General features: G+C 36.1%; 1 protein-coding gene across 1 annotated transcript in view; it reads right to left on the bottom strand.

Annotated features, from left to right (window-relative positions):
- The window catches only part of CRHR2 (corticotropin releasing hormone receptor 2), a 544,351-nt gene that overhangs the window by 492,672 nt on the left and 34,196 nt on the right, over nucleotides 1-17,483 (bottom strand). The window contains exon 2 of the mRNA XM_073677250.1: nucleotides 8-101. Coding sequence (XP_073533351.1) covers nucleotides 8-101 — 94 coding nt within the window. The remainder of the gene's footprint in view (nucleotides 1-7; nucleotides 102-17,483) is intronic.

Here is a 17,483-nt window from a genome sequence, read left to right as displayed (position 1 = left end):
GACCTACCTGTGATGTTTAGGGCCCCGGACAGCACTTCGCAGTACCTCTCCAGTAGAGCGCTGAGTGACAGGTTCTCCGAGCTCGTGAACTGAATCATCGCCTACAAGGAAGAAGAAATTAATTAAATGCACATAAAGGATAATTGGGGTAAACGTAAGCAATTCCTAAAAGTTTCTAAATTTTGGAGACTTTCATACAATGCAAAGTGCAAAAAGTCTCATTCCAGTGGGCGAGCAATCTGCATTGGAGACCCTGGGCAGTGTCCGTATCAGGGCTCCCAACCTTCCATGTGCCATTTATAATATTGCTCGTAATGTGAAAGAATAACCACTGAGCCCCTCAGACACCGGGGCCCCCCGTGCATCTGTTACCTCTGCACCCGCTGTATCCTCTGCAGTATAGTGTATACAGGTGGGTGACGAAGCAAGTTGTCCCTTTTGACTTTATCATAGCCTGACAATGTTACAACTTCTTGTCTTTGGTTATGAAGAGCAGCTCTGGAGTGCACAATTCTGCAATTACAGGAGGAACTTTCATGAAAGCATGGACGTTCTATTACTTGGATGCACAAATGTTGAGCTTTTCTGCATCTTTATTCTATCATCTAATCAGTGGATTCTCTGCACTGCAGACTGGAGCTTGTTTTGGGGTCCTCCATCCATCTTTGGCCCTGGATGGGGAAATTGACTAAGACTCCAATACTCCTCATATATACAGTATTAAGTCATGGAGTTATATTGGTTGCATGGAGCAGAAATTGAGGCATGAAGCCCCTCCGCACTACTACTTCCCCACCATCCCCACCTGTACTACTACCACCAGCACACAATGTCAGACATTCCGGCTGCGGACAAGGCTGCGGCATGTGTTTCCAGTAGCAGCTTTGGATTCCGTGCTGTGTCGGGGAGGTTTAATCACACTTGTCAGCGGGACCCCCTGGGATGGTGCCAGTCCATTTATATCCCAGGATCAGAGGGGCTGATAGTGATACTGACCCCATGACACACACATGGCGCACGTCCCGCAGTCTGGGGATGATATACGTTTATTTATATGACATATCCTGACGGCAACGTATCGGAATAATGCGCCGCTTGTGTCTACTGGCCCATCACGGGCCAGAGCCATGTTTAGCCCAATGAAGGCGTCTCAGGTTACCCCGCTGATATCATGCGTGCACCTGCAAACTCTTATGACAGCTGGTAAAAGTGTTTATCCTTTAAAACACCTCTAGGAAGGCATCCGGATGTAGCAGAGCTGAGTTTGTCATTTCCAGCTGCATTGTTTTAAATTACTGAGTTAGGTAAAAGATGCATGGAAAACCCCAGATAATGCATCACTGATCGACACACTTGGCTCTGCTACATCCGTAGCTGCTACATCTGTGTACATGTCTGATGGATGAGGTTGAGTTTGCCTTCCTAAAACTTTTCTAAAGTTTTATATTCTGAAGAGAAGCAAAACTTTATTAAGCTATTAATGAGGAATCCCTTGGGGAAAGTCCTTTAAAGGGAACATTTTTCAAGCTGTTATAAAGTATTCTAATTTACTGAGATAATGACTTTTGTGTTTTTTCATTGGCTGTAAGACATAATCATCAACATTAACAGAAATAAACACGTGAAATAGATCCCTCTGCGTGTAATGACTCTATATAATAGATCCCTCTGTGTGTAATGACTCTATATAATAGATCCCTCTGTGTGTAATGACTCTATATAATAGATCCCTCTGTGTGTAATGACTCTATATAATAGATCCCTCTGTGTGTAATGACTCTATATAATAGATCACTCTGCGTGTAATGACTCTATATAATAGATCCCTCTGCGTGTAATGACTCTATATAATAGATCCCTCTGTGTGTAATGACTCTATATAATAGATCCCTCTGTGTGTAATGACTCTATATAATAGATCCCTCTGTGTGTAATGACTCTATATAATAGATCCCTCTGTGTGTAATGACTCTATATAATAGATCCCTCTGTGTGTAATGATTCTATATAATAGATCCCTCTGTGTGTAATGACTCTATATAATAGATCCCTCTGTGTGTAATGACTCTATATAATAGATCCCTCTGCGTGTAATGACTCTATATAATAGATCCCTCTGTGTGTAATGACTCTATATAATAGATCCCTCTGTGTGTAATGACTCTATATAATAGATCCCTCTGTGTGTAATGACTCTATATAATAGATCCCTCTGTGTGTAATGACTCTATATAATAGATCCCTCTGTGTGTAATGACTCTATATAATAGATCCCTCTGTGTGTAATGACTCTATATAATAGATCCCTCTGTGTGTAATGACTCTATATAATAGATCCCTCTGCGTGTAATGATTCTATATAATAGATCCCTCTGTGTGTAATGACTCTATATAATAGATCCCTCGGCGTGTAATGACTCTATATAATAGATCCCTCGGCGTGTAATGACTCTATATAATAGATCCCTCGGCGTGTAATGACTCTATATAATAGATCCCTCTGCGTGTAATGACTCTATATAATAGATCCCTCTGCGTGTAATGACTCCATATAATAGATCCCTCTGCATGTAATGACTCAATATAATAGATCACTCTGTGTGTAATGACTCTATATAATAGATCCCTCTGTGTGTAATGACTCTATATAATAGATCGCTCTGTGTGTAATGACTCTATATAATAGATCGCTCTGTGTGTAATGACTCTATATAATAGATCCCTCTGCGTGTAATGACTCTATATAATAGATCCCTCTGTGTGTAATGACTCTATATAATAGATCCCTCTGTGTGTAATGACTCTATATAATAGATCCCTCTGTGTGTAATGACTCTATATAACAGATCCCTCTGTGTGTAATGACTCTATATAATAGATCCCTCTGTGTGTAATGGTGTAATGACTCTATATAATAGATCCCTCTGTGTGTAATGACTCTATATAATAGATCCCTCTGTGTGTAATGACTCTATATAATAGATCCCTCTGTGTGTAATGACTCTATATAATAGATCCCTCTGTGTGTAATGACTCTATATAATAGATCCCTCTGTGTGTAATGACTCTATATAATAGATCCCTCTGTGTGTAATGACTCTATATAATAGATCCCTCTGTGTGTAATGACTATATAATAGATCCCTCTGTGTGTAATGACTCTATATAATAGATCCCTCTGCGTGTAATGACTCTATATAATAGATCCCTCTGCGTGTAATGACTCTATATAATACATCCCTCTGCGTGTAATGACTCTATATAATACATCCCTCTGTGTGTAATGACTCTATATAATACATCCCTCTGTGTGTAATGACTCTATATAATAGATCGCTCTGCGTGTAATGACTCTATATAATAGATCCCTCTGCGTGTAATGACTCTATATAATAGATCCCTCTGTGTGTAATGACTCTATATAATAGATCCCTCTGTGTGTAATGACTCTATATAATAGATCCCTCTGTGTGTAATGACTATATAATAGATCCCTCTGCGTGTAATGACTCCGTATAATAGATCCCTCTGTGTGTAATGACTCTATATAATAGATCCCTCTGTGTGTAATGACTCTATATAATAGATCCCTCTGTGTGTAATGACGCTATATAATAGATCCCTCTGTGTGTAATGACTCTATATAATAGATCCCTCTGTGTGTAATGACTCTATATAATAGATCCCTCTGTGTGTAATGACTCTATATAATAGATCCCTCTGTGTGTAATGACTCTATATAATAGATCGCTCTGTGTGTAATGACTCTATATAATAGATCCCTCTGTGTGTAATGACTCTATATAATAGATCACTCTGTGTGTAATGACTCTATATAATAGATCCCTCTGTGTGTAATGATTCTATATAATAGATCCCTCTGTGTGTAATGACTCTATATAATAGATCACTCTGTGTGTAATGATTCTATATAATAGATCCCTCTGTGTGTAATGACTCTATATAATAGATCACTCTGTGTTTAATGACTCTAGATAATAGATCCCTCTGTGTGTAATGACTCTATATAATAGATCCCTCAGTGTGTAATGACTCTATATAATAGATCCCTCTGTGTGTAATGACTCTATATAATAGATCACTCTGTGTGTAATGACTCTATTATAATAGATCCCTCAGTGTGTAAAGACTCTATATAATAGATCCCTCAGTGTGTAATGACTCTATATAATAGATCCCTCTGTGTGTAATGACTCTATATAATAGATCCCTCTGTGTGTAATGACTCTATATAATAGATCCCTCTGTGTGTAATGACTATATAATAGATCCCTCTGTGTGTAATGACGCTATATAATAGATCCCTCTGTGTGTAATGACTCTATATAATAGATCCCTCTGTGTGTAATGACTCTATATAATAGATCCCTCTGTGTGTAATGACTCTATATAATAGATCCCTCTGTGTGTAATGACTCTATATAATAGATCGCTCTGTGTGTAATGACTCTATATAATAGATCACTCTGTGTGTAATGATTCTATATAATAGATCCCTCTGTGTGTAATGACTCTATATAATAGATCACTCTGTGTTTAATGACTCTAGATAATAGATCCCTCTGTGTGTAATGACTCTATATAATAGATCCCTCAGTGTGTAATGACTCTATATAATAGATCCCTCTGTGTGTAATGACTCTATATAATAGATCACTCTGTGTGTAATGACTCTATTATAATAGATCCCTCAGTGTGTAATGACTCTATATAATAGATCCCTCAGTGTGTAATGACTCTATATAATAGATCCCTCTGTGTGTAATGACTCTATATAATAGATCCCTCTGTGTGTAATGACTCTATATAATAGATCCCTCTGTGTGTAATGACTCTATATAATAGATCCCTCTGTGTGTAATGATTCTATATAATAGATCCCTCTGTGTGTAATGGCTCTATATAATAGATCCCTCTGCATGTAATGACTCTATATAATAGATCCCTCTGTGTGTAATGGCCCTATATAATAGATCCCTCTGCGTGTAATGATTCTATATAATAGATCCCTCTGTGTGTAATGACTCTATATAATAGATCTCTCTGTGTGTAATGACTATATAATAGATCCCTCTGCGTGTAATGACTCTATATAATAGATCACTCTGTGTGTAATGACTCTATATAATAGATCCCTCTGCGTGTAATGACTCTATAATAGATCCCTCTGCGTGTAATGACTCTATATAATAGATCACTCTGTGTGTAATGACTCTATATAATAGATCCCTCTGTGTAATGATTCTATATAATAGATCACTCTGTGTGTAATGACTCTATATAATAGATCCCTCTGCGTGTAATGACTCTATATAATAGATCCCTCTGTGTGTAATGACTCTATATAATAGATCCCTCTGTGTGTAATGACTCTATATAATAGATCCCTCTGTGTGTAATGATTCTATATAATAGATCCCTCTGTGTGTAATGATTCTAAATAATAGATCCCTCTGTGTGTAATGATTCTATATAATAGATCCCTCTGCGTGTAATGACTCTATATAATAGATCCCTCTGTGTGTAATGTCTCTATATAATAGATCCCTATGTGTGTAATGACTCTATAGAATATTGGAGTTTCACTTTTTGTATTGAAGGACTGAAATAAATTTAACTTTTTGAAGCTATTCTAATTTAGTGAGATACACTTGTATATACTTTGCCAAGCTCATTTTCATACCTTTAGGGACCCTAAAGGGGCAACCAGCTCTCCCCATAATTCTAGTTCAAAACATGACTCCTCCTTCCAGATGTCGCAGCTTTGTTGGGAAATGGTGGCCATCCACCAACCATCCAATGCTCCCTCCATCTGCACCATCCAGGTTTGCCGCCACTCCTCAGTAAACAAGACTGTTTTACAATTAGTCTTTCTGCTTGTGAGTGCTGTTCTGCGGTGGCCGAATAGTAGGTTTATGCATGACTGCAGCCTCTAGAGGATCCTACACCTTGATGTTCGTGGACTCCAGAGGCTCCAGCAGCTTCATTACCTGTTTGCTGCTTTGTAATGATATTTTAGTAGCTGCTCTCTTAATCCAATGACTCTGTCTGGAAGAAACCTTCCTCATTATGCCTTTATCTGCAGTAACCTTCCTCATTATGCCTTTATCTGAAGAAACCTTCCTCATTATGCATTTATCTGCAGGAACCTTCCTCATTATGCATTTATCTGTAGGGTCCTTCCTCATTATTCATTTATCTGCAGGAACCTTCTTCATTATGCCTTTATCTGCACAAACCAATCTGTGTTGTGTATCAGCCACAAATCTCCTCACAGTACAATGATCACGTTTTATTGAAATATCTAACCTTGTCCAAGGCATTGCACTATTTTGACAATGTGACGCTTTTCGGCAGCAGATATCCTTTTTTCCCATATTGCTGGAAACCTGCGGCTGCTAAATAATATGGAACGTCCTTCTTAAGTATTTTTCCTGTAATTGGGCACCTGGCAACTAATCATCACATGGGTCTGAGGTTGATGTCAGTGATCCAAAGACCCAAATAGATACAAACTGTCAATGAGATTATGTGAAAAAAAAAAAAAAAACACATCTTTATGACACTTAAGTCCAATTTACATAATACTTTTGAATGTGATACGGAAAAGGGGATCAAAGATATTTGCAAAACAATATTTCAAAATTATTTTTGATCACATCTAATCTGTACTTCAGCTGTAACGTGTGGCATAAACATTGTAAGTGAAGAAATAAATTAATCAAAAGACTAGATGAAAATAAATAAAAACACTGAAATTAATTTAAACAAATAGATAATTAATGCCTATAAAGCGGATGATGAAAAGGAAATAAAATGTAAATTAAAAAAAAGCAAACAAATATGGTAAATGTAACATAAATGAAAGTATTGCGCTAATTTACAGTCAATAAAGTTTGCAGCCAGAAAAGAGATTCCGAAAACTGTCACTTCAGCTCTGTTGCTTTACCAGCTTCCCCCCTCCCCCGCTGATCTCTATACCATGTGATTGCTGCAGTCAATTACTAGTTGGCTGCAGCGGTCATGTGGCTAGAGAGCACATGATCGGCAGCAGAGAACAACAGATACCAGAAGGGGACCAGGAGACGTCAGATCTGGAGTAACAGGAAAGGTGAAATTATTTTTTTATTATTATTCTCGATTCTAAGCTGTTTTTACTGGTTTTTTAAATGGATAAATAATAACTAAATATTAAAAAAATATATAAGATACGTTTAAAAATAAAACAATTGTGTAAGTTGAAATAGTATTAGGAAAAACTTTTCCCAAAGGGTAGAAAATTGTAGAAAATCAAAATCGTCAGTTCCAGCCGCATTAGAATAACAGGGGGAAGCGACAGGTGAGTAATCGGTCTTCGTATTTTATATCGTCACCACCACCCATTGGGCAGAAAGCCCCTTTAAATAACCACATAATTAAAAAATAATAAAAATAAAATACTAAAATATATATTAAAAATAAATAAACATCTAAACATAAATAGATGAAAATAAATAAAAACACACAAATAAATAAGTCAATAATTCATCATGGCGTCGCTGTGTATTTCCGTTTCCCAAAGGATTTCCCGGGGCACACACCTAATTTCTGGACCTTATGAATGCTGCCTGGGTGCTACGTGCTGTATGATGTGTGTCACGCAGGGAGATTTGTGTTTTGTTGAAGTGTTGCTCTCCCCTCCCCCACCGTGCTGATATATATATATATATATATATATATATATATATATATATATATATATATATATATATTTATATTTATTTATTTATTTCAGCGACATCAAGCTTATTACCCTGAAAATACAGAAAGGTGTTAATGGATTGATCTAATCCCCCGGCGCTTGGAACAGATGCATCGCGGAGCAGTTGACATTTGCACGGTGCTAACAAACTATAGATATCTGAATTTAAGATGCATATTCTTGATATCGCTCCGTATGTGAAAGTCTTTGAAGCTCCTTTCTGTTAAGATCTCAGCGTGCTTAAGATTTGCAGTAATAACAGGTGCACCTCGAGGAAAACTAATCCGTACATGGTATATAGCATCGTCTTATATCGGACATCTGCAAACATTTGGAATTAAAGAAGTTATGCAGGATTAAAAAAAAAATAAATCCTTCCTGAAATAGCGCCACACCTGTCCACAGGTTAGGTGTGGTACTGCAGGTCAGTACAACCTGATTGGTTATAGCTTCTACATTGTGGTTCAATAGAATGTTACAGATCATGTTTCTTTAAAAAAAAAAAAATCTGTGTGTTCCCTTTAAAGGACACTATCAGGGACTTATTTCTGTGGCAAGTAAATTTACTATTGCAGTTGGGTTTTATTGAAGAAAAAAAATTGCACCCTTTTGCTTTTACAGGCTCTTACTGTCTGTGCACATTGCTAACTGCAGAATGAGTTCTCTGAGAATCTATCAGTGAGCTCATTTTACTCGCCTTTTTTCCTCTCAGCTGATGTATGACCACATCAAGGTTGAGCTGAACTTTGATGTGGCGTGTGGTCATAAATCAACACAAATGAATACAGTAAAGTCAGAAGGAGCTCACTGACATATTCTCAGTTAACTCATTCTGCAATAATCAATGCGCAGGGAAATAAAGAGCCTTTAAAAGCCAAATGGTGCAACATTTTTCAGTGCAATGTAATTTTAATAACATCCATAATATTAAGGAGTTCCTCTATGCTCATTATCATCAGTGGGGGAGCTCCAGAAAGGGTTCGGGGTGAACTACGGGTAAAGTGCATCCTACTTCAAGCCGTATCGCTGCACATGGTGACACTTGGTAACGTCGCTGACCGCGGTGGTAAATATTTAATTGCTTGATTGCGACCTCCTGACTTTTGGGGTTCACACATGCAATATGTTTACATTTACGCTTAGTACTGAAAGAAATTACTGCCCTCCGGCGATAAATTTCAAGCACCGAGACGTGTTTCCATGTGAAGGGGAGAAATAACGAGCGAACTGCAGAGACCTAAACAAGAAATGAACGTAGAAAGTAAATTCTGGGATTAATTAATGCAATTTTGTAAAAAAAAAACGTCCACAAATATAGTCATTAATACCATTTATCCAGTTCATGGGGCCATAATATGACACTGATATGAAGCTGATAGATTCCCAAATGACTCCTTCCATCAATCATTCTGTATCATTCTGTATAAAATTACATGACATGAAGTCAACACACAGCGAATCACTCACACACAGTAGGGAGCCCCCCATATATTAGTTTATCAACCATTTTTTTTAAAAATGTGACAGATTCAGCCAACTCTTATCTAATGTGTATGACCAGCTAAAAAATACCCTCAGTGACTTATAGCAAGTCAAAGTCCATTTGTTAGGGTTTTCACAATTTAAATGCAAACACAGACTGACAATGTTGCTGCTTTCTGGTAAGTGTTTCAGCTCAGCTCAAATCTAGAATCACAGCTACACTGTTTATATATTGCTGTTTAATGTCTTCCATGCTGTTGCTTTCAAATAAGTGTTTTTATCTCTAACTCCATGACTGGATTCACAGCTATACAGCTCAGTACTACTATATAATGTCCTCAATGATGCTTCTGCTTTCTATCCTGCCTCAGATGTTCAATTACAGCTACACAGCTCGGTACCACTGCATAACTATCCTTCAAGCTGCTGCTGCTTTCTGGTAAATTTTTAACATACTCTAGAGCTGTAATCACAGCTACACTTTTCAGTACTACTGCATTATGTTTTCCATGCTGCTGCTTTTTAGAAAATGTTTTTATTGTCCTAGTGCTACTTATACACTACTCAGTAAAACTGTATTTTGTGGGTTTTTTTTCTGCTGCTTCCTTGTAAGTGTTTCATCTCATCTCAGAGCTAGATTCACAGCTACACTGCTCATTACTAATGCATTTTATATTTCACTCTGTTGCTTTCTAGCAAGTGTTGTATCTTCCCTGTTTCTGAACATGTGGTGCATAAAGGCAGGAGAGTGCAGGAACCCCTCATGTCTATGCGTGCTGTGTATGGTGGACATTATAGCAACTAGTCCCCACATACTAGCTCAGAGACAACTGAAAATTAGAGCTAGAGACTACAGAGGGCGAAACTGGTGAACAGGTTGCAGGATATATATCATATACTGGCCCCACAAATAGTGGTGTTCCTCATAAATGCAGACATTACAGCTTATTCTGAAGAATCACCTGAAACTATAGGTACACTTTAAACATAAGCGTGTAATCTTACATTAGTAAAAATTTCTTAATAAAAATGTAAAAGAAAATGTTAAACACTTAGGATTTTAATTTGTTTCAAGTCTATTAGAATGCAGCATATTAATCCGTTAAGAAATGCAAATCTAAATAATGGGGAAAAAAAAATGTACAGAATGTAATTCCATACCTGACCACTGGGTGCGCTGTTAAGCAAAGATGTGTGGAAACACTGAGCACAAAGAAATGATCAGTCATGGACCCATTATATGTTAGGGTAAAGCTATGTATATATAGGTTGGAAAGCAGATGGGACTGAGTCCTCTTTGCATACAACAGTAGTTTGATACAATGTATCAGGGCAGGTTCAGATATCACGAGTCCTCAAGAGAATAAAATAGGAGCAAAAATGGGAAATTTCTGACGTGGGCACAGGTCCTCTTTAAAACTGTCAAGTTTAAGTCTACAGCACCTATTAGTTGGCTTACTTTGTGCTATAAATGTGCGCCACAATTCTGGCATTTTTTTGGGGCATATTCTGTCATAGAGACGTCTGTGCCCCTTTCCTGATATGTCACGTCTCTTTTCGGTGAGACCATTTTCCTAGTTGGACAAGTTGTGAAACACAGAAATGTTATATAGGTCATAAAAGACAATTCTCTGGTGCAAATTCTATGTGAATTCTTATGCATTTACCTTGATACATATATTACAAAGTGTTTAAATTGTAAATTACATGAAGAATAGTAAGAATGATTATATTAGGACAGAGAAATTCTCCTAGCAGAAACATTTTTGTGATGGGGCAGTATTATAGTAGTTATATTCCTGTACATAGGGGGGCAGTATTATAGTAGTTATATTCCTGTACATAGGAGCAGTATTATAATAGTTATATTCTTGTACATAGGGGCAGTATTATAGTAGTTATATTCTTGTACATAGGAGCAGTATTATAGTAGTTATATTCTTGTACATGGGAGCAGTATTATAGTAGTTATATTCTTGTACATAGGGGCAGTATTATAGTAGTTATATTCTTGTACATAGGAGCAGTATTATAGTAGTTATATTCTTATACATAGAGGCAGTATTATAGTAGTTATATTCTTGTACATAGGGGCAGTATTATAGTAGTTATATTCTTGTACACAGGGGGCAGTATTATAGTAGTTATATTCTTGTACATAGGGGCAGTATTATAGTAGTTATATTCTTGTACATAGAGGCAGTATTATAGTAGTTATATTCTTGTACATAGGAGCAGTATTATAGTAGTTATATTCTTGTACATAGGAGCAGTATTATAGTAGTTATATTCTTGTACATAGAGGCAGTATTATAGTAGTTATATTCTTGTATATAGGAGCAGTATTATAGTAGTTATATTCTTGTACACAGGGGGCAGTATTATAGTAGTTATATTCTTGTACATAGAGGCAGTATTATAGTAGTTATATTCTTGTACATAGGAGCAGTATTATAGTAGTTATATTCTTGTACATAGGAGCAGTATTATAGTAGTTATATTCTTGTACATAGGAGCAGTATTATAGTAGTTATATTCTTGTACATAGGAGCAGTATTATAGTAGTTATATTCTTGTACATGGGAGCAGTATTATAGTAGTTATATTCTTGTACATAGGGGCAGTATTATAGTAGTTATATTCTTGTACATAGGAGCAGTATTATAGTAGTTATATTCTTATACATAGAGGCAGTATTATAGTAGTTATATTCTTGTACATAGGGGCAGTATTATAGTAGTTATATTCTTGTACACAGGGGGCAGTATTATAGTAGTTATATTCTTGTACATAGGGGCAGTATTATAGTAGTTATATTCTTGTACATAGAGGCAGTATTATAGTAGTTATATTCTTGTACATAGGAGCAGTATTATAGTAGTTATATTCTTGTACATAGGAGCAGTATTATAGTAGTTATATTCTTGTACATAGAGGCAGTATTATAGTAGTTATATTCTTGTATATAGGAGCAGTATTATAGTAGTTATATTCTTGTACACAGGGGGCAGTATTATAGTAGTTATATTCTTGTACATAGAGGCAGTATTATAGTAGTTATATTCTTGTACATAGGAGCAGTATTATAGTAGTTATATTCTTGTACATAGGAGCAGTATTATAGTAGTTATATTCTTGTACATGGGAGCAGTATTATAGTAGTTATATTCTTGTACATAGGGGCAGTATTATAGTAGTTATATTCTTGTACATAGGAGCAGTATTATAGTAGTTATATTCTTATACATAGAGGCAGTATTATAGTAGTTATATTCTTGTACATAGGGGCAGTATTATAGTAGTTATATTCTTGTACACAGGGGGCAGTATTATAGTAGTTATATTCTTGTACATAGGGGCAGTATTATAGTAGTTATATTCTTGTACATAGAGGCAGTATTATAGTAGTTATATTCTTGTACATAGGAGCAGTATTATAGTAGTTATATTCTTGTACATAGGAGCAGTATTATAGTAGTTATATTCTTGTACATAGAGGCAGTATTATAGTAGTTATATTCTTGTATATAGGAGCAGTATTATAGTAGTTATATTCTTGTACACAGGGGGCAGTATTATAGTAGTTATATTCTTGTACATAGAGGCAGTATTATAGTAGTTATATTCTTGTACATAGGAGCAGTATTATAGTAGTTATATTCTTGTACATAGGAGCAGTATTATAGTAGTTATATTCTTGTACATAGGGGCAGTATTATAGTAGTTATATTCTTGTACATAGGAGCAGTATTATAGTAGTTATATTCTTGTACATAGGGGCAGTATTATAGTAGTTATATTCTTGTACATAGGGGGCAGTATTATAGTAGTTATATTCTTGTACATAGGGGGCAGTATTATAGTAGTTATATTCTTGTACATAGGGGGCAGTATTATAGTAGTTATATTCTTGTACATAGGGGCAGTATTATAGTAGTTATTTTCTTGTATATAGGGGAAAGTATTATAGTAGTTATATTCTTGTACATAGGGGCAGTATTATAGTAGTTATATTCTTGTACATAGGAGCAGTATTATAGTAGTTATATTCTTGTACATAGGAGCAGTATTATAGTAGTTATATTCTTGTACATAGGGGTCAGTATTATAGTAGTTATATTCTTCTACATAGGAGCAGTATTATAGTAGTTATATTCTTGTACATAGGAGCAGTATTATAGTAGTTATATTCTTGTACATAGGGGTCAGTATTATAGTAGTTATATTCTTGTACATAGGGGGCAGTATTATAGTAGTTATATTCTTGTACATAGGGGCAGTATTATAGTAGTTATATTCTTGTACATAGGGGCAGTATTATAGTAGTTATTTTCTTGTATATAGGGGAAAGTATTATAGTAGTTATATTCTTGTACATAGGGGGCAGTATTATAGTAGTTATATTCTTATACATAGGAGCAGTATTATAGTAGTTATATTCTTATACATAGGAGCAGTATTATACTGTAGTAGTTATATTCTTGTACAAAGGGGGCAGTATTCTAATAGTTATATTCTTGTACATGGGAGCAGTATTATAGTAGTTATATTCTTGATTATTGCATACAGTATTATACTAATTTTCCTATGCATACTATATATAGCTAAAGTAGTACATAGTAAGCAATATTATATCATGCGTTACAAAAATTGTTACATTGTTAAATACTAAAGACCTTGGACCTTGACAAAATGATTATTGATTAATGAGTTTTGCTACCACTGAGGTTTTTTTTTTTTTCTTTTACAATAAACAGTAGATGAACTCCCATCCTCTTTATGGCTCTTTATGGGGTCACTGATGTTTTTCTTTAGTTATTACTAGGTCCCCAATGGAGTAAACCAGTTCTAACGACACATTGTAACTTGTTCTATTAATTTATCTTAATTTCGCATGTACATCATATGGAAATAAACAAAGTGAGCTAAAAATCAGTTGAGAAAATGGAAACATGATGTATCCCTGGGAAAATCCAATCTCATGGGAAGATGAAGGTCCAGTATATTCACCGTATGAAAGTGTAAACATGTTGACTCGGTCTTCAGTTGTCACAGTTTTTTAGAGTTTCATACTTTGGCTCTTGCTGGAGACTTTATAAATCTTGAGCTTCTGCTTTTATAGAGGTTTCTTGCATTAGGATTCTGCATTTGGTATTGTCAGTCATAGGAAAACTTGTAGGATTTAACATTTTCTTCCAGTAAAAACAATGTTACCAAATGTTTCATCAATACCTTCTATCCCTATATTCTATTAACCAGTTTAATACTGGGCCATTTACCCTCCATTCCTGAACAGTCACCTTTTTTTTTTTTTTTTTTAGATATATATGGGACATCATTTTTAGGTCACTGTCATATTCTCTCTTTTTTTTTTATATAATATCAACTATTGGTGGAAAAACAAGGGAAATAAGTATCTGTTTTTCACTTTTTGATTTATTTTTATGACCGCACAGGACCATTAAAATATATTAAAAGATTTATTCAAATTCTGTAATAATTATTTTTTTTATATCGGGCACATTTTTTTTTTATTTTACACTAGTAACAGAGACTTGGATTGACAATGTCATTTTTTTTAATTTATTTCTTTTACCTGGAATTTTTCATTTATTTGTTTTTCATTTATTTTATACTTTGTTTCCCCCATAAGGCCATAAAAGACATTTGGGGGGCATTTAAATATTGAAATAATTTTGTTTTCATCTTATTTCCCCTGTAACTCGGGCTGGTATATTAGCCTCAGTTACAGGGGAAATGCAGCCTACTGTCTGCATAGCAGAGCTGTCTGTGAATCTTATGACCCAGAAGTCCTTCCTTAGACCCTCATGACTGCTGTGTATGGAGGAGGAAACACTGCTGGCGCTTCCTGTTACTGTGTACACATGTATACAAGGATGGTGAAGGCACAGACGGTAATAAACAATATGTGCCTTCTTCATGGGGACTCTCCGCATCGGTAGCTACATGATTGTGTGTAGCTGAGCTCCTATGCAGTGATGTTTTATAGCATCACCGTAGAATAGGAGCAGGATCTCCTGGACGTTTAAAGTCTATGGGTGATAATGAAGCTGTTCATTTTTTCCATAGTTTTTTCTTTCTTCTAAGAGCTATCAAAAGGATTAAAGAAGGAAAATCAAGTGAAATGGGATGTGTTTTTTTTTTCTTTCAATTATTTGAATCACTGTCAACAATGGTGGATCCTGTGTTATCTACTGTATATAGAGGTGTTCTCAGTCATTGTACAGGAGGAGGAGGAGGTGAGCTGTGACATCACCTATTGTGAATGGTGGATCCTGTGTTATCTACTGTATATAGAGGTGTTCTCAGTCATTGTACAGGAGGAGGAGGAGGTGAGCTGTGATATCACCTATTGTGGATGGAGGATCCTGTGTTATCTACTGTATATAGAGGTGTTATCAGACATTGTACAGGAGGATGAGGAGGTGAGCTGTGAAATCACCTCTTGTGAATGGTGGATCCTATGTTAACACCTCTATAAAGTATACAGTAGATATCAGTCATTGTACAGGAGTAGGAGGAGGTGAGCTGTGACACCACCTCTTGTGAATAGTGTTTAATTTACTTTCATCGTAACTCTGTGATGATAATGAGACTTCTGAAAAGCTTTTTGTACCAAACAGGAACTATGAGTCTTGTACTTGGCTCTATTTGCAGTGGGGAAATCGCAAGATTTTGATATTTTTTTAGTATAGTTTTTTAGAAGATTAAAAAATGTTTTAAACATTTAAAAAAAAAATACATTTAACATAAAATAAACAGATTTAAGCAATAGGTCATTTTTGTTGACACATTCCCTATGAAAATATTGAAGGGGAAAGGTATGTGGGCAACAAGATGAATGGAGACAAGTCGTGTCCATGCTATTAAGAAGGCTGAAGACCTAAGCAGGATGTAAGAGGTACTGGTGGAACTCACTATATAATATAATATATATATATATGGTCACTGGAAGTCCATAAAGATTAAAAATAAATAACAAAAAGTTTTTGGGTGACAACTCCATTTCTTTACTCACAGAGTTACAAATCAATAAGTAGAAAGCCCTGGTCTTCTCACGATTCACGACATTAGGAACTTCTTGGCTTTTATCCCTGGACTCCCGCTGCTCCTTATAAGATTGTGTAATAGGAACCTCACAGGTTTAGATGGTGAGAGGAGAGCGCTTGGCTTGTGGGATCAGCGAGGGTCAAAAAAATGAAAATGACAAATTCCATGACTAAAGCCAACACGGGCACTGAAGGCATCTGGAACAAGGACCAGATTATGCTCAACAAAGTGGTTGATTAAGAGCCGCACAGCGGTGAATGAGCGTTCTCACCTCCAGATTACATAGCTTCAGTGTTAGCACCGGGGGGAACAACATATCTATTACTTTTGGGATGGAGAAACTCGAGTGGCGTTACTGATTCCTAATGATACTAACACCTTGTAGCAGTGAGGGCACGAGGATGATGATGAAAGTAGTGGTTCTAATTCTACAAAAATGGAAGACTCTCGGGTTACGTGAGAATTTGAAAAATAATCAAAATTGGGAGTCTTTAGTGGTTGATACAATCTTTTCAGTTTGCCATTAAAAAGTAACAAGTAGCAGTTTTCCATTATATTTTTCTATGTAATGGCTAACACAATACAAAGATATATTCTTCCTATTTCTGAATTTCTATCTTAAAGGAATACTTTGGAATTTTTTTTGCAATGGGGCTAAGAACTTACCGGCAGATAGTTGATATCTACCTGCCTGTTCTGCCCTTCACCGAACATTTCCAACTTTTCTCTCCCTTCCTCACATCAACAGAGCGGCTCTATCTCTTCTGCTCTGCTCTGTTGACGGGCCGTCACTGCCGCCATCATGCTGATTGACAGCCGGCTCCCCGTGGAAGCAGGAGAATTGCTGGCAGGGCCGTTTCATGATCACTGAGCCAGAACAGATCGTTGCAGGGCAGAGCAGGCAGGTAGTTAGCAAAAAAAAACAACAAAGTCCTGGATAACCCCTTTATGCATTTATGAGTTATTAATAAGCCCTATAAAAGAATTGGAGGTTGTGATCCAGACCCAAAAGCCCGAGGGGGGCACAAAATGTCCCACCAACCAATAAAAGGAAATTAGTACATTAGATGATGAATAAGGAACTGTTACATATTTTGCATTGGGGCCAAGAAGCACCAAGTTACACCTTTGTGAAGATCCCACCTGCGTTGTGAAACAGCGCCACCCT

Source organism: Phyllobates terribilis, unplaced genomic scaffold, assembly GCF_046119375.1.
Source record: "Phyllobates terribilis strain yellow unplaced genomic scaffold, ASM4611937v1 Scaffold_4__5_contigs__length_816908805, whole genome shotgun sequence".
NCBI classification, from domain to species: Eukaryota; Metazoa; Chordata; class Amphibia; order Anura; family Dendrobatidae; genus Phyllobates; species Phyllobates terribilis.
The sequence above is the reverse complement of the archived record's forward strand: the minus strand, read 5'-3'. Positions and strand labels throughout refer to the sequence as shown.